The sequence below is a fragment of the Typopeltis vanoorti genome, chromosome 1 (genome assembly GCF_054136105.1).
Source record: "Typopeltis vanoorti isolate ZY-2024b chromosome 1, IOZ_Tvanoo_1.0, whole genome shotgun sequence".
Lineage (NCBI taxonomy): Eukaryota > Metazoa > Arthropoda > Arachnida > Uropygi > Thelyphonidae > Typopeltis > Typopeltis vanoorti.
In genome coordinates, this window is record NC_143549.1 from 52942665 (window position 1) to 52966676 (window position 24012).

The window sequence follows — 24012 nt, forward strand, 5'->3', positions numbered from 1 at the left end:
TGAATTCAATTTAAAATGAAGTTAAATTTAATATGAATAAAACGAAAAATCCTTCAATGTTATATGCATAGGGTTTTTAAAAATTAAATACTTCATACGAAATTTAATAAAAGAGTACAGCAGGTAAGAGCTAAACTGAAATTAACTGGTCCCGATGGAATAAAGGCGTCAGTATTCTTTGGCAATTTTCTGTCAATATATAAATATAGTGTGATTTTATAGCAGTAATCGTCCTGCTTTCTATTTCGAACTAAAGAGTGAACCTTCGGATATTAAATTAGAATTTATCCATCCTCGTATGCCATCTGTTATCGCAAGTCGGCAAATTTTGTGCGATCATCACTTACTCTGAAACCCAGATCTCAGAACAGCCAGATATCTGGCAACCTGGATATTTTTACCTTTTTTTCCCCATTTGATCCGTTACTTCCTGGTTGGAAGTTTTTTCCAACCAGTGGAACTTTTGAAATTCTTTCCAATAACCACATCTCAAAGATTATATTTTTATTTATCGACGTTGACCTCAAGAACATGCACGCTCCAAGTTCTAAATTTAAATTTTGCGGTTGACTTCAGCAGGGAAACATTTTTCTTGACATTGCAGTTCTGAATTTTTATTTCCATTTCTCTATTGTAATCTTCATTATTCGTATACAGCATCCGAGTAAAGTCAAGTTACTCACTACTTCTGTTTAGTAAGAATCTTGCTAATGAATGTGAATATAGTTTTGCTGATATATCTCCAGAATATCATATTTTCCCAAAATACGTTCATTAGAACTGGTAGAATGTTAATATTTTCAGCCACGAGAGATTTTCCAGCAGTGTATCGGCTCTCGATGATGACTCATATGAATACTTGCACTCTTAATTTTATTATTAATTTTTTATATTGGGAGCACAAATGCGTGCATTTGATGTTAATGGAGACTGTGTTAACGTCAACATAACTTGCCCATTTTCAGTATAATCGAAGAACTGAACAGGCAATGTTTTGATCAAAGACTACTCTTGCCAAGTTCAAGTAGCGTGTCAGTGTCCTTTCAGTGACTGGAATAATATTGACGACGAGATGCGATTATTGGTTAAGTAGTAAGTAACGCGGTATTAGAAAATTTAAAACATGTAGTATATCTGCTGCTTTCTAGTTTTTCGGATATACAGCAGTAGCATCTATTCAACAGATTAATGTTTAAACTTGAAGAACTTCTAGTAATCGTCAAATGTTTCTGAATCGTTCTGTTTCTGAATTCCAGCAACTGTTAAAACGTTGAAGTTTGATATGCTTTGTCTATTTTCGAGAACCACATTGAAAATCATCTCACTTGTATTTTGACCACATTCCATAGAAAAGTTTGATCCATAGAGAAGTTAATACCCCTATATCTCTTCCTTTCTCCCAAATCTAGCTGAGAAGTTCTTTACCAAGACAAGTAGTCATCCAAACCAGTAAATCAAAGAATACCCGGAATATAATGAAGCAGAAATCAACATATATAAAAGGCTAAAGTCCATCTTATGTTTAGCTGAACACAACTAACTTCACTGCCCTCATGGGCGGGCATATAGCTCACAAACACTCCATTCAAAGTTCTTTCATTACAAGACAAAGGGGAATATGAAAAGCAGTTTTGCTTCACCCATCTAGCCAGAAATGTTAATGTTTTGTTAATGCTTTTTGAATTCTGGAGAGTGATCAGAGTTCTTTGATGACGGTTGCAGATTTTCTTCTCGGTAGAACGTGTTAATCAAATATGAGGAATCTTGGTTTTGTAGTGTAGCAGCTAGATTAACTAGCTGAGACATGATTAAAATTATTAAATTACGAATTATACTCTATTTAAGAACAGCAGCAAAGGTAAGTGGACTGTAATTGCAACGAGTGCGATTCGTTATTAGGCCCAACAGCCGTTGGAATCGCCATTGTTAGCACAAGTATTTCAGATCCATATATTTGTAGGAATTACTTGCATTTACACGCAGATCGTTAATGATGAATGTGTTAGATTTGGACGCCCTCACAGATTCTCTGGATGAAGAACCAGCGCTTATTCTTGCAAATAAACTTCAAAGAAAGTTTAAGCTCAAATGGCCATCAAACATGATAGATCCTGACATCATTATAGACTCTCTAGATAAAGGACTGGCATTCAGCTTCATAAAGAAACTCCTTAAGAAGTTCGGGCTTGAATGGCCAGGCTTCCTAAATGTTTACTCTTTACCCGAGACTGATGAAGATCAAAATGAAGACGCTCTTCAAATGTAGGAAAATTTAAATCTAGTAATCTCGGACTCTACTCATTCAGATCAAGGAGAGACGCATGCGCGCAAAAAACGCAAAACTCTCGCCTTGGAGTCAGCAAACGAAAATGGCATTTGATGAAGAGGCTCCCAACACATTCTTCTGCCTCCACCAATGAAACGGTGCCTCCAGCCATTCTTAGGGAAAAGGAGAGATGGACAGCCGTAAGAACCACTATGGCCAACCTGCAGATAAATTACTCCACTGCCAAGAACACAGATGAGGGCATCAAAATTCAGCCCGCTACATTGACTGACTATAGAAATTTAACCAAGGAGCTGGATGTAAGAGGTATAAAATACCAAACCTTCACACTTACCTCGGAGAAAAATTTAAAAGTGGTACTCCGAGAAGTATCTGAAGACACTGTAACAGCTGAAATAGCTGCTGACCTCAACATGCAAGATCTGCCTCCCATAAAGGTCAGCAGAATGTACAGATCAAACAAGACCTCTATGCTTCTGATATTGGTGGAAATACACAATATCTATAAAAATATTTATAACTCGAAGACAATCTGTGGGCTTAAGGTCTCACCGGAGCCACTTAGGTAGAGGGCTTTTTCTGGGCAGTGCCATAGATGCCAAAAATTTGGTCATGCCCAGAAGTTATGCAAAGCTCAATACAGATGTTTAAAATGTGGTGACACCAACCCCACACGTTCTCCAAGCGGAAAACCATCCCGGCTTAGTGCGCTAATTGTGGTGGTCCCCACCCTACAAATTACAGAGGGTGCATTTGCCACCCAAAAAACAGGCAAACTGAGTTAATCAGTCGATCTAACTCACTATCAGAAACGCGAGCCCCAGAAGCTAAAGTTCATCAGGCTCCTATTAGTTTGAACAAAATGACAGGTGTTCAGCCACCATCAACTGAGTCCCCCAAGAAAATAAATCTTCAACACCAAACAAGAACATATGCTGACGTGGACAGCCCCAAAAAAGCAGTCCATGACCAGAATATGCCAAATCCACATTCAAATATAACAGCCAACATCACCTCTTGTCTTGTAAATATGTTACAGGATTTCAGTAACGCAGATCCATCACTAAGCACTACAAAAAGTTTCTTGCAGCAAGCACAGTCCATTTTATGTGCACTGTCTCCAATGCATAGGAAACAATTTACCCCAGATTCTCTAATGATTATTGTATGGAATGCCAACGGCCTTAAAAATAAAATACTAGCAGTGCAGGAATTCAATGACAGATATAATCCGGATATATTATTAATTAATGAAACTCACCTGAGACCTGCTGACAATCTTAAATTCAAAGGATATCAACTTTACAGGAATGATAGGCTGGATTACAGAGGTGGTGGTACAGCCATCCTCATCAAAAATCACATCAATCATCATGCTGGCCATTCCTACAACAACTAATCTAGAATTCACAGGTGTCAATATCATCACAAACTCTGTCGGAAATATAAAATATCTATGCTGCTTATAACCTGCCATCAAAAACTACCGGTTATTATCGCCGGAGATTTAAATGCAAAACATCACGCCTGGAGCAGTAGGTCTATAAATAGGAACGGCCGCATCCTCTTTAACTACACAAACTCAAATTGCTCAGCTGTGGCTGGACCCTCAGTGCCAACTCACCACAGTCCCACTGGCTCATCCAACATCTTGGATATAGCTGTCCTTCAGAATGTCAACCTGCAGTACATCCTGGAATCATTGAATGAATTATCATCAGACCAAAATCCTATTCTGCTCCAACTGGTTTATCAGAAGGGACTTCTCCCTTCGCCTCACACCTTCATTACCTGGGAAAAACTATCCAAAATGCTTCCAAACTACATTGATCCGTCCCTTATATTAATTCTAAGGAAGAAATTGATTCTGCAGTCAAAAAACTTACTGATCAAATCAACACAGCCTAGCATCTCTCACCTCAAATTCAATTGCTTTCCAGCCTAAACGACTACCCGATGACATAATGAACTTAATCAGGGTACAAAATAAAGCAAGAAAAAGATACCACAACACCAGAGCACCCCAAGACAAAACATATCTCAACAAAATGAATAGTGCAGTGAGAAATGCACTTAAAGTCCACAGAAACAAACTATGGGAAGACAAATTAGCCTCCATATCACCTGGTGATCAAACCGTCTGGAAGTTCCTGAGAAACATCAAAAACAAAAGCAAATCTCTTCCTCCTCTAAAATCTGACCTGAACATCGTTTACACAGATGCAGAAAAAGCCGAAACTATAACTAAAAATTTAGAAAAAGAGTGTAGCCCTTCATACAATAATCTAAATTTCAATCATATTTACAAAGTCCACTGCCACGTCAGACACGTGTTAAAACTGCCTGATACCTGTACCAGCCAACTCACACCTACTTCCCCAGCTGAAATTTGTGACATTATAAAGAACTTAATGAATAAAAAAGCTCCAGGGCCAGACGGCATATCCAACAAAGTTATTAAACTGCTACCCCGAAAGGCCATCGTATATCTTACAACAATAATAAATGCTGTGTTAAGGTTTAAGTACTTTCCTTCTGCGTGGAAGTTGGCAGATGTAGTTCCTATATACAAGACTGGCAAGGATCCTCAGAAGCCTCAAAGTTATCGTCCCATAAGTCTGATTTCTAATTTAGGCAAAATAGCAGAAAAAGCTATCCTTTCCAGAATTCAACTGGAATTCTGGAAAGGATAGCTGTCAGTAAAAAAATTAAACATCCTTCATTCAGAACAGTTTGCTTTTCGCCAGCTTCACAGTACCACCCAACAAATTCATAGATTAATAGAGTTCATTACCACAAGTTACAATTGGCACCAATACACTGGAGGAGTATTTGTTGACTTACAAAAGGCGTTCGACAAATTATGGCACTTTGGACTACTATACAAGTTGATTTTAGCTGGCATTCCATTAGATCCAATCCAAATTATAATTTCATTTCTTAGTGACAGACGAATGCAAGTCAAACTAAATGATATATTATCTACCCAGCGACGCATCTTGGCAGGAGTGCCTCAGGGGTCCCTACTGGCACCGATACTTTTCACGATTTACATGGCGGACATTCCGCACAATCCAATGTCACTCATGATTGCCCTATACGCAGACGACACAGCGATACTAACCAGATCTATTAAACCGCACCTTGTCACCAGGAAACTGCAAGAAAACCTGCAGAGATTTAAGCACTGGTTCTTGGAATGGAGATTGCAAGTAAACCCTCAGAAGAGTATCGCCATGCTCTTCACTAAAAAGTCAATATCTCCCAAAGATGACATCTTCCTATTTAATATCAAGATTCCCTGGAAAGCAGAAACCAAATATCTGGGTGGACAGAAAACTAACCTTCAGTCCACATATAAAAGCCTCACGTACAAAAGCATCAAGAGTCATTGCAGAGCTTTACCCTCTTATCAATAGGAACAGGAAGCTGGATACCAAAATAAAACTGCTCCTTTATCAGTTGATGATTCGACCCATTATTACTTATGTGTCCCCAGCCTGGATCCACACCTCAAGTACAAATATCCTCAAACTACAGAGAGTGCAAAACAAATGTCTCTGCATGATCTTAGACGCACCATGGTATATCAGAAATGTCCAACTCCACCGGGATACAAATATCCCCTACATTTACTCTTTCCTGCAGTTTTCGGCAGGAAAGAGTAGATGTTTACATTTGGATGTTTACAGTAGATGTTTACATTTGGATGTGAAGAGGATGCTTCTCAGCATTCTCTTCACATCCAAATGAATTAGCGCAACAAGCAGCAAATTATGATGAAACAGACTTCTCCAAATATAGGAGACCCAAGGCCATCCTACTTCCAAATGAAGATCTTTAAATCGCATCCACTCAGGCAGAGCACTTAGCTCATAAACGTTTCCTCACACAGCAACCTTATCAGATAGCAGGGATTATAAAAGCATTTTGCTTCACTCTTATAGTCAGCAACGCCTTGCATTGAGCTTTTTCAAATTTTTTCTCTTTTCTTTTTTCAATCACATCAGAGTCGGCTTTAATTGGAACCAGCACACTGCAGCTGTATTCTTGGATCTAGCAAAGGCATTCGACAAATTATGACACCAGGGCCTAATTTACAAGCTTATAAAAGCCAACATACCCATAAACATCGTAAGACTGATCAAATCCTATCTCTCAGACAGATACATGCAAATAAAAATCAATGGAATTATATCATCCAGAAGAAATATTCTTGCAGGTGTACCCGATGGCTGTCTTCTGACCCCCCTAATCTTCTCAATCTACGTAGCTGACATCATACAAAACTCAAGAACAACCATCACTGCCTTATATGTCGATGATAGGGCAATATTGTCCAGTTCTCTCAGCCCAAAGCTGGCATCCAAAAGGCTATAGGATGGCATCTCCTCTCTAGCAAAGTGGTTCTCAGATTGGTGGATTCAGGTCAATCCTCAGAAAAGCTCTGCTATGCTTTTTACAAGAAGAAAAGTATCCATCATTGAGGACTTCGAACTCTCTGGGAAAAAGATTCCGTGGCAAACAGAAACCACGTATCTGGGAGTTAGACTGGACAAAAGACTTAGATTCAACATTCATAGTACACTCATCTGCAGTAAGACATCCTGAGCCATAGCACAGCTATACCCCATGATCAACCGCAGAAGTAAACTTCGCGCACAAAATAAACTACTAATATACAACATGATATTACGCCCTGTAATCACGTACGCCTCCCCAGCGTGGAGCCACACACCACTGTCTAATATCCTAAAACTCCAGAGGATACAAAATAAATGCCTACGAATGATCTTGAACACACCGTGTTATGTCAGAAACAGACAAATCCATCGGGAGACCGAAACCTCATAAACATCGTAAGACTGATCAAATCCTATCTCTCAGACAGATACATGCAAATAAAAATCAATGGAATTATATCATCCAGAAGAAATATTCTTGCAGGTGTACCCGATGGCTGTCTTCTGACCCCTCTAACCTTCTCAATCTACGTAGCTGACATCATACAAAACTCAAGAACAACCATCACTGCCTTATATGTCGATGATAGGGCAATATTGTCCAGTTCTCTCAGCCCAAAGCTGGCATCCAAAAGGCTATAGGATGGCATCTCCTCTCTAGCAAAGTGGTTCTCAGATTGGTGGATTCAGGTCAATCCTCAGAAAAGCTCTGCTATGCTTTTTACAAGAAGAAAAGTATCCATCATTGAGGACTTCGAACTCTCTGGGAAAAAGATTCCGTGGCAAACAGAAACCACGTATCTGGGAGTTAGACTGGACAAAAGACTTAGATTCAACATTCATAGTACACTCATCTGCAGTAAGACATCCTGAGCCATAGCACAGCTATACCCCATGATCAACCGCAGAAGTAAACTTCGCGCACAAAATAAACTACTAATATACAACATGATATTACGCCCTGTAATCACGTACGCCTCCCCAGCGTGGAGCCACACACCACTGTCTAATATCCTAAAACTCCAGAGGATACAAAATAAATGCCTACGAATGATCTTGAACACACCGTGTTATGTCAGAAACAGACAGATCCATCGGGAGACCGAAACCTCATACATAGCCACCCTACTACATTACCTAGAAGAGACGTTTTCAGTTTTTTACCAGAGCAATTACTCATCCTGACTCACTGATCAGTCAAGTTTCAGAATACAATGATACAGTCTACAACAAGCACAAAAGACCAAAAACAGTCCTTCTCCCAGCTGATATCAACTAACTACACTGCTCACAAAGGGAGTGCATGAAACTCAAAACTAGCCCATTCATCTGCATACCAACCCAGACAAAGGGGTATGTAAAAGCATATTTGCGTCGCCCATCCAGTCAGTAACGTTGAACGCTTTTTCAATTCTCTTGCCAGCAACTTTCTGTAGTGTTGAGGTACGTTGGATAATAATCTTCTTACAATGTCAAGTCGTGGTAAAGCTGGAAAAAGTCTTGGAAAAGGAGGTGCTAAGCGTCATCGAAACGTTCTTCGAGATAATATTCAGGGAATTAGAAACCAGCCATTCGACGTCTTTGTGGAGTAAAACGTATATCCGGTTTAATTTATGAAGAAACCCGTGGGGTGTTGAATGTGTTTCTGGAAAATGTTATTCGAGATGCTGTCACCTATACAGAGCATGGCAAAAGGAAGACTGTCGCACCAACGGCCGTTGTAAACGCCCTTAAAGGACTTAACTTGTATGGTTATGGAGGGTGAATGAGAGTATAAGAAACGGCCCTTTTAAGGGCCATCAAATTCTGTAGAGGAGGGATTACCATTTCTACAACTTAAGAAAATATTTCAATATTATAAAATAAAAACAAGTTTGTTTCAATTTAAGAAAACTAGTTTCATAGACAAATATCAAAATGAAATAAAATAAACAAACATGTAACAATTAAAACATTTAAACTTTACTTAATAGATGAATTCAATATAAAATGAAGTTAAATTTAATATGAATGAAACGAAACATCCTTCAAAGTTATATGTATCTGATTTTTAAAACTAATTAGTTGATACGAAATTCAGCAAAAGAATACAGCAGGTGCGAGCTAAACTAAAATTAACTTGTCCAAATAGAATGAATGCCTCAGCGCTTTTGGCAATTTTCTGTCAATATATTAATTTAGTGTGATTTTTAAGCAGTAATCGTCCTTCTTTCTATTTACAATTAAAAAGAGAAACTTCGCACTAATTTCTGCTGTCAATTTCAGCATATAATCATAAAATTAAGAGTGGAAGTATTTATGTGAATCATCAGCGAGAGCCGATACGATACGCTGCTGGCAAATCTCTCCTGGTTGAAAATATAAAGATTCTACCCGATCTAGTGAACGAATTTTGGGAAAATATGGTATTCGGGATAAATATCAGCAAAACTAAATTCACAATCATTAGCAACATTCTTATAAAACAGAAGAAGTGAGAAACTTGACATTACTCGGATGCTGGATGGATAATGAAGACTGCAATAGAGAAATGAAAATAAAATTTAGAATTGGAATGCCAAGGAAATATTTTCCCTGCTGATATCATAAAATCAATCTTTGAGCAAACCGCAAAATGTAAATTTAGAACTTATAGCATGCATGCTCTAAGTTCTAAGGTCAACGCCGATAATTAAAAATAAAGTCTTTGAGATGTGATTATAGAGAATAAAGTTAAAAGTTCCATGGACTGGCAAAAAACTTCCAACCAGGAAATAAAGGATCCAATGGGAAAATCCCGTTAACTTTATATAAGATAAGTGGAAGAAAAAAGTAAACATATCCTTGTTGCCAGACATCGGAGTGTACCGAGCTCTGTAGTTCAGAGTAAGTGATGATCGGCAAATTTTGGGCATTTTGGTTTTTTGCCAATCCATTAGAATTAAATAAATTCTGATTTAATATCCGAAGTTTCTCTTTTAAATTGTAAATAGAATGCAAGACGATTAATGCTATAAAATTACACTAAATTTATATGTTGACAGAAAATTGCCAAAAAGTACTGACGCGTTCATTCTATCGGGAACAGTTAATTTCAGTTTAGCTCGTACCTGCTGTAATCTTTTATTGAATTTCATACAAAATAATTAATTTTAAAAATCATATACATATAACTTTAAGGATTTTAATATAAGGATTTTTCATTTTATTCTTATTAAATTTAACTTCATTTTATATTGAATTCATCTATTAATTAATGTTTGAATGTTTGAATTGTACATGGTTGTTTATTTTATTTTATTTTGATATTTTACTATGAAACCTATTTTCGTAAATTGAAACACGCTTGTTTTTATTTTATAATATTGAAATTTTTTCTTAAGTTGTAGAAATGGTAATACAGAATTTGGTGGCCTTTAAAAGGGCCGTTTCTTATACTCTGTTTCAACCTCCATAACCATACAAGGTCTTTCCTTGTCGTTTAAGGGCGTATACAATGTCCATTTCAATGTCAGTTTCCTTTTTCCATGCTCTGTATAGGTGAAATCATATCGAATAACATTTTACAGAAACACTTTCCACACCCAAAGGATTTCTTCATAAATTAAACCGGATATACATTTAACACCATCAAGACGATCAAGATGTCGAATAGCTGGTTTGCTCAATCCCTGAATGTTATCTCGAAGAACTTTTCATTGACGCTTAGCACCTCATTTTCCAAGACCTTTTCTTCTTTACCACAACCTGACATTGAAAGTAGATTATTATCCAATGTACCTGAACATTACAAAAAGCTGATGGCAAGAGAATTGAGAAAGGGAATAACGAATTACAGATCTGGCTAGATGGGTTTGAGAAAGTGATATTTGTAACTTTCCGCTTCATTATATTCCGAGACTTCCTTCATTATTGTGCTCGGATGAATGCTTGTCTTGGTAAAGAACCTCTCAGCTAGATTTAGGAGAAGGGAAGAAATATAAAGGATATTAGCTTCTCTATGGATCTGGGTGTTTTTTATAAACCAACGCGCATCCAGAATCATCCTCAGGCACTTATTCTGTAATCTCTGAAGTTTCAGAATGTTTGTATTCGCGGTGTGGCTCCAAGTGGGGAATGCGTAAGTGATGACCTGTCGAATTACCATCTTGTAAAATGTTATTTTTTTGTGTGTCCAGTTTACTTTGTCTGTTAATCATAGGGTAGAGCTGTGCTAAGATTTTGGATGTCTTTCAGGTAAAATGATTTATGTTTGTGAAGAGGTGTTTACTACCAAGAATCACTCCAAGATATTTAACTTCAGTCTGTCATGGAATCTTTACTCCCAATAAATAAATATTCTCCAAGGTATGGATTTTCTTTCAAGTGAACAATATAGCTGAGATTTTCTGGGGGTTATCTTGGATCCTCCAATCTGCATTCCACTTTTCTAAAATGTGTATACTGGTTTGAAGTCTTCTAGTTACCAGTTTGGGGCTCAGAGATCTTGCCATCAGTGCCGTGTCATCTGCAAATAATGCCGTGAATACTTGTTCTTTTGTTCAGAGGGATGTCCGCTTCGTAGATTGAGAACACGGGTGGGGCCAGAAGAGATCCCTGAGGCACGCCTGCCGAAATCCTGTGTCTGGTCGAAACCGCTTCGCCGACCCTGACCTGAATATATCTGTCTTTACCTGGTGTTATACACTCTTACCTGGTATTATTTATTAACTTGATTGGCAAATTAAATTTTATCACTTTGTAGAGAAGGCCTTGATGCCATACTTTGGCAAAGGCCTTCTCTGCGTCGATGACGGTGGCAGTCGTATTGAGTTTCCAGTTATAACCTTTAGTAATGATTTCTACCAGCCGGTGCACTTGTTGAGGCCGAACTGAACCTTACTGAAGCCGAACTGTTCATTAAGCAAAATTAATAACTTATTAGTTTCTGCTTGGAATCTTGAGAGGATCACTTTCTCTGTCACCTTTCGGAGGCTGGACAACAAGCTTATGGGTGTGTAGCTTTCGGGAAGGTGAGGATTTTTCCTGACTTCTTCAATGGCATGATAGTGGCTGTTTTCCATGTAGTAGGGAAATGTTGGAATCTAAAGATAGCATTTGTAATGTTGACGAGACGGACTATGGCCTTTCTTGGGAGTAGATTTACTATTCTGTTAGTTATCCCATTCGGTGTTGGAGCTTTTTTACTGTTTAGATGGGAGATGATATTTATCATTTCTGCCAGATTTGTAGGAGTGATATGTTCCAATTTAACAGTGTTTTATCTTAAGGTTGTCCTAACATGGCAATGAATCTTGTACATAAGGTTGATATTTAAATTTGCATAAATTGGATTGCACTGAGATTCAAGGTTACCTACTAGTGCTTCAGCTTTCTCTTCAACTTTGTGAACTGTCCCTTTCTTGGTTTATATAGGGGGTATGAGTTGCTTTTTGATGTGGATCGCTCTTAGAAATTTCCATTCAGTATTCATGTTAGTCCATTTGGTTTCTTATTGATGGTTTCTGTATTTTGAAGAGCTACCCAGTCCTGCCTATTTGGATTGTTCAATACTGTTTTGTCTTGAGGGGCTGCGGTATTGTGGTATCTCTTTCTGGATTATTTTTTTTTCTGATTAGTTCCATGATTTCTTCAGGGATATGGTTGGTTTGGTAGAAGACAACGGATTGTCTGACTGATTCTATTGCTTTCTGAATTTGTAGAGTTAGGTCATTTATTGCTGAGTCTATCTCTTCCTTTTTACTGATGTTGGGCATTGGACCAATATGATCAGGAAGAACCTTGGCTAACTTATCCCATGGTAAGAATGTGTGCAGAGGAAAGAATTGATCTGATGAACCTAGATTAAGCACTATGGGACTAAAGTCAGAATATAATTCGTTAACTGATTCTAATTTGAATTGGTATCTTATATTTTTAAAGATGACAATGTTTTGTACATCCGAGCTACCTGAAGGGCTGAAGTGGATAGGCGCGGTAGGAGAGGCCTCATCAACAGTGTTGAGCATTGCAAAGTTGAATAGTGTGTGGCCTTTGGTGTTAATTTAAGTGCTGTACCAAGCTGTGTGTTTAGAGTTGAGATCTCCTGCTATTATTATGGGGTCATTTGGACCAATTATGGAGTCCAGATCTGTTGTCAGCAGTGGAATGCTCGGAAGGTTATAAGCAGCATATATTTTGAGACTCACAGCATTGAAGGTATTATCCTCCACACTGGTCGCCACTAGGTTTACTGTTTTGGGCTTGTCTATTGTATTACGATTCAAATAACTCTTAATATATATGGCTGTGCTTCCACCTCTTGTCCCAATTCTGTCGTTTCTGTATACATTGTATCCGCTGATTTTTGGGTTATTAGCTGGTCTTAGGTTTGTTTCACCAATTAAGATGATATCAGCACCGAGACGAGTCGCAAATTCTTGAAGTTCCAAGATCTTTTTCATCAATCTATTTGCATGCCATTATCTTAAGATCTTTTGGTTTGGATTTCTTACTCATGACAGATGGCTGTTATAATGGTTTGAGTGCCTTGCAGGAATCTCTTTCTGGAAGATGGTGTGGGGCATGTCTTGCTGAATTCCTGCAGCATGGTGGCAAGTGAGGCTGTTAAAACCGATGTTATGTTGGAGCTATCTAGCTCGAGAGATGAAGGAGACTTAGTTCTTGCAGCCTCAGCATATGTTTTGGTCATGGTTGTTCCTTCCTGTGAGGTTGAAGGTAAGGTTTATCGAACTGGGGAACGATCTGATTGGTTGCTTAAAACATTGTTACGTTGAAGACCAAGATTGACTTTTGTTGATCCTCGATTTTTTGGATTGGAAAGGCATCCCTTGTAGTTGGCGGGGTGAGGTCCACTGAAGTTTGGACAGCAGGATTGAATTGAGCATGGCTTGGTGCATGTAATGATCTGGTGTCCCTCGTCGCACTTCAAGCACTTGAAGGCTGCCTTACATAATTTTTGGGCATGTACAAACCTTTGGTATCTATGACACTGTCCTGCAGATGCCCTTTTCCTCAGAGGCTCAGTTGAAATCTTGAGTCCGCATACTACTGTCAGTTCATAGATCTGCTTTTGTGTGTTGCCTATTTCCATCAGCATCAAAGGCATTGGTCATTTATCTGATCTGAGCATCCTACTCATTGGGACAGGCCCTGTCTGGAGAGATCAGTGCTCACATCTTCAGTAGTGATACCTTCAGCTATCCTACGTAGAACAAGCTTCAGTTTCTTTTCGCTGGGTAAAGTGAAGGTGTGTTATGGGATAATCGCATTGTCCATAAATGCGGTCGTCTCTCTGTAATCGATGACAGTAGTGGGTTGAAATTAAACTCACTCATCTGAATTTTTGGCAGATGAGAATGAGATGTTTTGTTCTCTGAGGGCTGACGAAACAGGGATCCATTTTTTCTTATCCCTTAAGATGACTGGTGGTCTCTTTTCTTTAGGACCATTGAGTGCTTCTGTCTCTGTTGTTTTGGGATCTCCAATAATGGTGGAGTTTTCCGCTTTTTTTTTACCATTTGGGATTCTGTATCTGTTTCCATGGTCTGATAACTGCTGTCTTGGGATGTGGCATCTTCCATACTTAGGGAGTGTGCAAAATCTGATTGCGTCAGAGTTATGGAACCTTAATTATGTCATCCATATTGTTCTCTGTGACTGCTGTGGGAAAAATGTGTCGAAGAACTTGACTTTTCCCGGCCAATCATCACTCAGCAGCTTTCCTAGTCTGAGGAATTCCTTGTATACTTCCTCGAATTTGGCGTCATTCAGAAGTTTTGCCATGACAACAATAATTTAGAAATGTGTAAAGCCACAGATGGAGAAAGAGTAGAGATTGCTCAGGTGTCCCGAGCAGGTTACAGGTAATCCTGTGGACCTTTGAGGGTCCACAAACAAATCCCGTTGATACTCGCAGGTGTCTATCAGCAATAAAATGCAACTAGCTATCCTACAGTAGGGAAAAGGAGCGTCACGAAATCACTTGGCCACAGACTGAAATCCTACCTCCCTAAATAAAACCATAAATCCACCACTCGTCCTCATTGCGGTGGGGCCTGCCGGCTATTAGACCTCTTGCAGAGGGGCAGACAGTATGAAACAAACTGTGTCTAAGCCAGTGCAATTTGCGTTTCGTGACAAACCTTGTAATCAAACTATTCAGGCTCAATCTAAAATAATACGTCCGTTCACATCAAAAGCCCGTAAACACCAATCAATCGCCTCTTAATTGAAAAAGAATATCCATTAACCATTAACCTTTGTGGCTGGATGGATCTCAATCCCTTGGATTATAATCCCTTCATCTCTATGAAAAATGGCTTAAATTAATGAGAATTTATTGAACACATGGCTCACCCATTTTAGGGCAGTGTGGGAGCGTCTGTACGGATGAGAAGAGCCGCTTTCGGATGCTTGTGTTTCCACCTATCGTTTTCATCGTGGTTAGATGATGACTCTGGAATCAGTTGATTGGGATGATTAGCTGCCTTGGTGAAATATGTAATGGCAGTATCAAGGAGAAACATGTGAATATCAGGAATGTCAGCGTCTTGGTGGAGAAGAGTATTCCTGACAAACCACGGAGCATTAAATATCATACGGAGACATTTGTTCTGGATGACCTGTATCTTTTTGATGTTGCCAGGGGAAGTGTGACCCCAAGTCGGTAATCTATAAGTCAATGTGGGTCTAATGATTGTTTTATAGATTCGTAGTTTGTTTTCATTGCTGACATGGCTTCTTCTGTTTAGAGAGAGTACAGTTGCATAATTGCGGAGTTTGACTTGCTGCAGGCATAATCGATGTGAGAGTTAAAGTTGAGACGGTTATCTAGTTGAATACCTAAATATTTGGTGCTGGATTTCCATGGAATAGCTGTGTTGAAAAGTTTGACTTCTCCGTAGTGGAATGCCTTCCGTCTTGTGAAGAGAATGGCAGTACCTTTGTCTGGCATTCACAGCTATTCTCCATTTCCTGAGCCATTTTTCTAGGTTTCTTGCTGCGGTTTGTAAACGCTGCGTACCTAAGTACCTTGCTCAAAATATAGCAAGCTGTGGTGGTTGATGTCATCTTAGGGACGTCATCCACGAAGATGTTAAAACGCAGCGGAGAGAGAGCAGCAAAAGCTTTGAGGAACAACTGCAGTGATTCTTTTCAAAGAGGATTTGAGTCCTCTTAAGTTGACCTGAAATTTCCGGTTTTTTTGAAAAGAGTCAATAAGTTTGTTAAGGTAGAGCGGAACGTTGGCGTAAATAATTTATAGATGAGGCCTTTGTGCCAAACCTTATCAAAGGCTTTTGCTACATCCAGAAAGTCCGCTTTTGTATGTTGTCGCCAATTGAAACCAGTAGTGATGAATTCGACCAGTCTGTGAACTTGTTGTGTACAGGGTGACCACATCTAGTACTTTCGTACTAGATCTAGTACGTTTTATAAATTTTTAGTGTTTTAGTACGTTCACCAACAGATCTAGTGCTTTTTCCCTTACGAATAGTAATAATAATAACAACAAATGAGAGTTAGACATATGAGTTCAATATTTTTCTCTTCTCTTCTCTTCTCTCATCTCCCCATATGTCATATTTAATGATACAAGAATATGATTTCTCTTTTTTTCCTACCCCTCTCACTATTCGCTAGTCTTCTTCCCCCCCCTTTCACGATTCCCTACTCACGCAATCCGACTGGCATTAGCCAATCAAAATATATTCTCTGCTATTCAAACACTTCTCAAGCGTTATAAGAAGTTCAGTCTTTTTATTAATTCTATTAACAAAAACTTGTTTAATTGAACTTGTTTCTTGATCGGAAATATTATTCTTTAGATTTTACTTTTAAACATGGAAAAGTGACGAGAAAAACTTTCTAAATTTAAATTTGATTCTAATTCTAGGGGGAAAATGAGTGCATGAATCAGTGAAGTACATATAATGAAAACGAACTAATGAAAGTGAAGATCTCAATCCCAGCCCTTCCCACTCACAAGAAACCACTTCTCACACAGGTAATTCAAATAAAAGAGAAAGTGATGCTAGTTATGATTCAAATTCAGGTTTACAAGGTTCATCTAAAAAGATAAAAAAATCTTATAAGCAGAAATTCAAAAAAGAATGGTTGGAGGATCCCATTCTTAAATCCTGAATTTATTCAGGTAAAAGTAAAGGACACACTGCTTATTGTAAATTTTGTGATATAAGCATTAATGGTAGCAAATGTTTATTGATTCGTTATGCAAACACTCCAAAACACTAGCAGAATGTAGAATCTAAACGAAGCTCAGATATAATGTGATTGTTTAAATCCAGTTCCAAATACTAGTCGGAAAAATAAATTAAAGAGGCAGAATTTAGATTATGTGCATATGATGCAGACAGGTCCCTTCCGTACAGGGGTGCAAAGAACCCGGGAGGCACAATTTAGGGGCGATATAATCGAACACGTTCATAAAAAATAGGGAATAAATAATACACTGAACTGTTTGTGCATATTTGTCACCTTCGAATATGAGAGAGTTCAGTGAGGGGCTGAGTCGTTGGGTAGTTAAATAAATGGTACCAGCTTCAACACAACTTACTTTAACCATAGCTCTCAGCACAGTGAACAACACATTCTAGGAATTTCTTGAGTTTTCTTCTTGATGGACCTGTGTTTCACTCAGGAGTTCTCCATGAGTGCAGGTCACAAAGATGCATCCAACGATCTCAATCTTGAGCCTCTCTCTTCCATGTTATACCCATAGATTTCACTAGTGGATCTTCTCATCTTGTAGGTGGTCTTCCTGGTTTTCTCTTTATTCTTGTTGCCAGTTGAATATTCTATATGTCCGTCTATTATTCCTTAGTCTGGCTATGTGACCTGCCTATCTTATACTTTACCATATCTTTTATGCCTGATGGCTTTCTTAGTTCCGTGTTTCTAACATGTTCATTTTGCCGATGTTACAAATCCTACGTTCCGTTACACGCTGAGTTATTTTGAGAGTCTATTCTTCGTTTCTTGTCGTGTTCCATGTTACATTATAGGAGTATGTTTCTTTATTATATAAAAATAACGTTTTTTACTATTTTTGTTTTTTCTTTATTTTAATATACATTTCCTCTTAATGTGCAGTATAATAAAAATGATTCGTAACGTGTTATTGTACTTCAGGATCCTTTAATTTTTAATGGAAAGGAGGCGGGGCACAAAACGTTTTCACTCAGGAGGCGCAAACCAACGGAAATTCCCTGGATAACGAACACAATATGCTTTTGTGGCTTATAGATACTCTTCCAACTCTATTGAAAACAATTGCTCCTGATAGTGAAATTGCTAAGAAAATACATTGTGGACGCACTAAATGTAACTATCTTATAAAAAATGCTTTGGCTGTAGATTCACGTAATGAAATCTCAAAACAAAAACCCCTCCTTTGACAAAAGAAAAATTGAAACATTCATCAGGAACAGATTATACTATTTCTGAAGAGTTAATTAATTTAGAAAAATATGATAAAAATAATGAATAAATACCTCCAGTGTTTTTCTTGTGGGTGAGAACCCCTGTATATATGTAAATAGCATAATAACTAACTGAAGAGTTAATGTTACATTATTTTCAACACTAAAATGAGACTAAAAATTATATGGTAAATTAACACACGTGAAGTGATAGAGTTACAATTGGGATTCAGTTATGATGACTGACAACTGTAGCTCTTGGACTCATTAATGACTACACTGAAGTGAGTTTTGACATTTTTTTCTTTTCATATTTGTTGTACATGTGTTAATTTAGCGGTTTTACATTGCGTTCATCTATGATAATAAGGTAGTAATACCGTAAAATGCCATAAATAGAGTGAAACGAAAGCAAATGAAAATTTAGTACTTTTTTTTCAGATCTAGTACCTTTTTCCTGCATAAGTTAATACGAAATATTTTTGCTCGGTGGTCACCCTGGTTGTGTAGTACTGTGCCCGGTTCGAAACCCAAACTTCTCTTTCGATATTGTGTTGTTTTGGTTTACCACATCTTGAAGTCGATTGAGGATGATTTTTTCCGCAATTTTTCCCAAGCATGAAAGGAGACAGTTGGGTCTGTAACTTCGCGGTAACTGAGGTGCGTTTCCCCGCCTTGTGAATGACGATTATGTCTACTCGTTTCCATAGGTCTGGAAAATAATTTAATCCGAGTATTGCATTTATAATTGCTACCAAATGCATGACAACTTTGTGCGGAAGAGCTTTCACTGCTTTGTTGTTAATTTCATCTGGGCCAGGGGCTTTTCTGTTGTTAAGCTTCCTAATTATTGAGTAGACCTCTTTAGGCGAGGTAGGACAGATATTTTCACGGCTGCTAGGCTGCCGTGAAAATCAGCAGATTTTCTTTATGAATTATCGGTGAATTATCTCTATGAAGACCAAATCCGCACGCATAATTAGGACTGCACTGAAGTTTAAGAGCTTCAGCGAGGGGTTCTGCTTTTCATCGTCCCTATAAACTGTATCTCTTTCTCCGTGAATGGACTGGAGATTGGAGCGATCTGTACAGAGAGTTTTTGCTCATTTCCATAAAGAGTTATCTTCAGTTATCAGTGACCAAAATTTTCTTTCCCATTGCTGATTTCTGTGATCTTTTACTGCATAGCGAAGTAAGTTTGATGCTCTGTTCAGCTCTTGGCGATCTTGAGGAGATAGCGTGTTATGAAAGCGGCGTCTGATTCTATTTTTGTTTCTGATTGTAGCAAGGATTTCTTCTGGAAGTAGGTTTACTTGGGCTGGAATGGAAATAGAAGAGACTGCGGTTAAGCCAGTTTGAATTTTGTTTTCAAGTTTGTTGATTGCGGCGCCAATTTCTTCACGGGAGGAGATATTTGGAATTGAATCCATGATAGTGTTGATTGGAGCGTTATAAACAGAATATATTTTTAAAATGCCTGCATTAATGGTGTAAATTTCTTTGCTAGTGTTTTTCAGATCAGTTGTAGGGATTTTTTTTATTTCATTGTAACGGATGTTTTTCTTGATAAAGATTGCAGTACCTCCACCACTGGCATTAGGTCCATCATATCTAATTAAAGAGTAATTTCTTAGCTTGGGATTATCATATGGCCGCAGCTGGGTCTCATTAACTAACATGATATCAATTTGTAGTGGGTAGCAAATTCTTGCAGTTCTAGAAGGTTGTTGCAGGGTCCATTAGCATTCCAGAATGCAACCTGAACAGAATTTATTGTGATGGCCGAATTATCCATTAATCAGTGAAAATATGACTTGAGTATTTTTGAGGATTCTATTTGTGTCAGCCTGGTTTAGATTTGATTTGCTAAAGTCTGTTAACATTTCTCCCAAAGTGGCTGCAAGCATCGCAACAGAGTTTTGACTGCTTGGTATAGTTTCTGCTAATTTCGTGTGTAATGAAACCACTGAGGCATACGATCTGTTACTTGAAGAAGCTCGCAAAGGGTTTTCTGGTTTAAGAGGTGTAGCATGCTTCTGAGTTGATGGAATACCTGTTTCTATTGCTTTAGACATATTAGATGGATTAGATGAGCAAGCTTTGTAATTCGCCAGATGCGGCCCACCACAATTTCCGCATTTAGCAGGAGTAGTGCGTGGTTTAGAACATGTATAAGAGGGGTAATTTCCTCCATATTCAATGCACTTGTACTCTGCTCTACAAAGCTTTTGCGCATGCCCATACTTCTGGAAGCAGTGGCATTGACCTGTAGATGTCTTCCTTGTGAGAGGCTCTGTCTTAATCACCAGTTTGCAGACAGTTTTCAGGGTCATATATTTTTCTCTGATCTATACTAATTTCAATTAAAAACAGGGACATGGGACGTTTGTCTGCACGGTACATGTGCGAAATCTTAATTGGCTGTAGGCCTTGTGATCTGAGGTAAGTAGCTATTTCTTCAGATGGTATGGTTTCAGCGAGATCTCTGATGACTACCTTTAGATTTTTTTCACTCTTAAGCTGAAACATGTGATATGGATCTTTCAGTTCGTCTATAAGTCTAATGAGCCGACGGTAGTCCGAAGTTCCTTCTGGTTGAATCCGAATTCCTTCATCTGTACTCTTCGCTGATGTAATTTTGAGGTTTGTATTCTTCATCATCTCTGTAATTGACGACCATTTTTCTTTTTTTCTTAAAATTACTGTTGGAATCCTCTCTTTGGGTCCCTGGAGTCAGTCCCTATTCTTTCATCAGATTGTGCTGTTAAATCCATTGGAGCTGTTCTTTCCAAGGGTTGAGGTATTATTTCAGGTTCTGCAGCTGGAGACTCCTTTTTGTGCTTTTTCTGCTGACAACCTAATAATCTGTAGAGTCTTCTGAGTCAACAAGGGGCTGGTTCGATAACTAGCGACATAATCTCCCTGGTGGTATCTTGAGAAGTGCTTAGGAAAGGGTCAGGGCATTGGTAGGCCTCTGAGCTGGTTGGTGTATTGCTACCTTTCGTGGACATTTCCTTTGCAACAGGCCACCTACATGCTTTAAGACTGCCAAAAGCTGTTTGAAGTCTAGCTCATCTTAGCGAGTGTCCATGTTTTGGCTTAATTTGTAATTAGAAGAGAGAACAGAGGTTGCTCAGGTCTCCCGAACAACTTGCAAGTAATCCTATGGACTTAAGGGTCCGCTAGCAAATCCCGTAGACAGTCTCAGGGGTCTACCAGCAATAAAATACAACTGGCTGTCCTATAGTAGGGAAAAGGAGAGTCACAAAATCACTTTGCCACGGATTGAAATCCTACCATCCGAAATAAAACCATAAATCCCCCACTGGTCCTCATTGAAAGTGGGGCCTGCCGGCCATTTGACCTCTTGCATTTTTCATGCAGAAGGGGAGACAGTAGGAAACAAACTGTGTCTGCGCCAGTACAATGCGCGTTTCGTGAAAAACCTTGTAAACAAATTAATCAGGCTCAGTCTAAAATAATACGTCCGTTCACCTCAAAAGTCAGCGATCGACTTAACTGAAAATGCCATAACCATAACATCGCTGGCCAGAAGGGTGAAGCGAGATGCTTTTTTATTTCCCGTTGTCTGATAGGGACGAACGGAAGAGAAGAGATTTATGAGCTGTGTGCTCGCCCTGGGGGGGGGGGGGAGCATGGAAATTAATGGTTGTTGCTAGAATTTAGGATGGCTTTCGACCTCTTGTATTTGAAGAGGTCAGTTTCCTAATAGTTTGCTGCCTGTTTAACTAGGTCGTTGGGGGTTATGTAGAGATCTTTGAGGAGAATTTTTTTTTTGCTGTAGTTTGTAGGAAGGAGTAGATATAAGGGATGTTTGTATCTCTATGCAGTTGGACGTTTCTTTCAGACTACGGTGCATCCAGGATCATGCACAAACACGTATTGTGCACTCTCTGTAGCTTGAGGATGTTGGATGTGTGGCTCCGGGCTGGAGATTCATATTTTGCTATGGGGATGATCATCAGCAGGTAGAGGAGTACTTTGTGTCTGGTATTTAGCTTGCTTTTTCTAATCATTAGAGGGTGAAGTTGGGCGATGGTTTTTAGATGCTTTCCCGCATAAGGTTTTTATGTGTGGGTTGAACGTCAATCTTTTGTCTAGAATTACCCCAAGATATTTTGTTTCTGTTTGCCAGGGGATTTTGGTGTTGAATAGATAAAGGTTCCTGTTGGAGTCACCAATCTTCTGGTGAAACGTATCACTATACTCTTTTGGGGATTCACTTGTAATCTCCATTTAGTAGGTTTTCTTACAGGTTTGTAGTGACGAGATGTGGTTGTAGAGATCTGGTAAGTACTGTTGCGTCATCCGCATAGAGTGCTAAGATGGCTGACATTGGGTTGTGTGGGATGTCTGAAATATATCGAGAATAAGATTAGTGCAAGTAGGGAACCATGGGGGAACTCCCGCAGTGATTCGTCGCTGACTTGAAACTGTTCCGTTTATTTTGACTTTTAATGTCTGTCTTGGAGGTAAGATTTAATTAGGTGGACGATTGTTGATGGTATGCCTGTGTAGTAATCCAAAGTGCCACATCTTATCAAAAGCTTTTGCTATGACGAGGAAAACTGCTCCAGTGTGCTGGTGCCAATTGTAGCTGGTATTGAAGTACTCAATTATCCTATGAATTTGTTGAGTAGTTCTGTGATGTTGTCGAAAACCAAATTGTTCCTTTGAAAGGATATTCAACTCGTTTACTGAGGCTTAGAGTTTGGAGAGAATGATTTTTTCGGCAATTTTGCCTAAGTTTGAGATTAGGCTGATGGGTCGATTGCTTTCAGGCAGGTGTCGATCTTTACCTGGTTTATGCACTGGGACCGAATCTGTAACTTTATAATAGGTGGGGAAATAGTTAAAGCTGAACATGGCGTTGATTATGGTGGTGAGATGCACGACAGCTCTTCGAGGCAGCAGTTTAATTATTCTATTTGGTATGCCATCCGGGCCAGATTTTTTTTATTCTTTAGCTTCTTTAGAGCTTCATAGATTTCCGCTAGTGAGATGTTTGCAGGTTGTTGTTGCAGGTGTCGATAAGTTTTAGTACATGTCTGACAAGGAGGTGGATTTTATAGACAAGCTTGATGTCCAATTTGCTGTATACAGGGCTATACTGTTTTTCTAGGTTCTTTGCTATATCTTCAGCTTTTTCTGCGTCCGTGTGTACTAGGCCCCTGTCTGTTTTGAGTGGGTGAAGGGATTTGTTTTTGTTTCTGAGGGTTCTTAATATGTTCCACATGGAGTGTTCGCCGGGTGATATAGAGACCAGTTTAGCTTCGTATGTTTCGTTCCTGTGAGCTTTAAGTGATTCTCTAACTTCATTGTTCAGTTTGTTGAGAATCTTTTTGTCTTGAGGTGCACGGGTGTTATGGTACTTTTTCCTTACTTTGTTTCTGTCCGCAATTAAATCCATGGTGTCTTCGGGTAGTCGGTTAGGCTTAAGAGAGGTTTTGGTAGAGGTGACAACCTTTATGGCTGTGTTGATTTGCTGGGTCAGGCTTTTGACAGCATTTTCAATTTCTTTTATGGAGTTAATGAGAGGGACAGGTCCAATGTGTTCCGATAGTACTTCTGGTAGTTTTTTCCATGAGATGAAGCAGTGGGGGGGGGGGGGGAGAGGCAGCAGTTGTTCTTGCATTATGATGTGTTGGTTCTGCGGAGCCTACCACCACCACTGCATATTTTGAACTGGAGTAGCTGAATAGGGTGTAGCCGTTTCTCTTAGTGGTTTTGCTGTTCCATGTAGGATGTTTCGCAATTAAGCCACTGACAATGATGACTTGCTCTTTATAGCCCAGGACGGCATCAAAGAAGCTGAATGTAG

The 24012-nt window shown here is 38.9% G+C and overlaps 1 protein-coding gene and 1 pseudogene across 1 annotated transcript; one reads left to right on the forward strand and one right to left on the reverse strand.

Annotated features, from left to right (window-relative positions):
- The first annotated feature begins 8219 nt into the window (after nucleotides 1–8219).
- Nucleotides 8220–8515, forward strand: LOC150109978 (histone H4-like). The gene is given in 2 exon segments (XM_090416209.1): nucleotides 8220–8307; nucleotides 8310–8515. Coding segments are annotated over 2 exon segments (294 nt in total).
- Nucleotides 8516–10173: 1658 nt separating this feature from the next.
- LOC150109979 (histone H4-like) lies at nucleotides 10174–20245 on the reverse strand (annotated as a pseudogene).
- Nucleotides 20246–24012: the final 3767 nt, after the last annotated feature.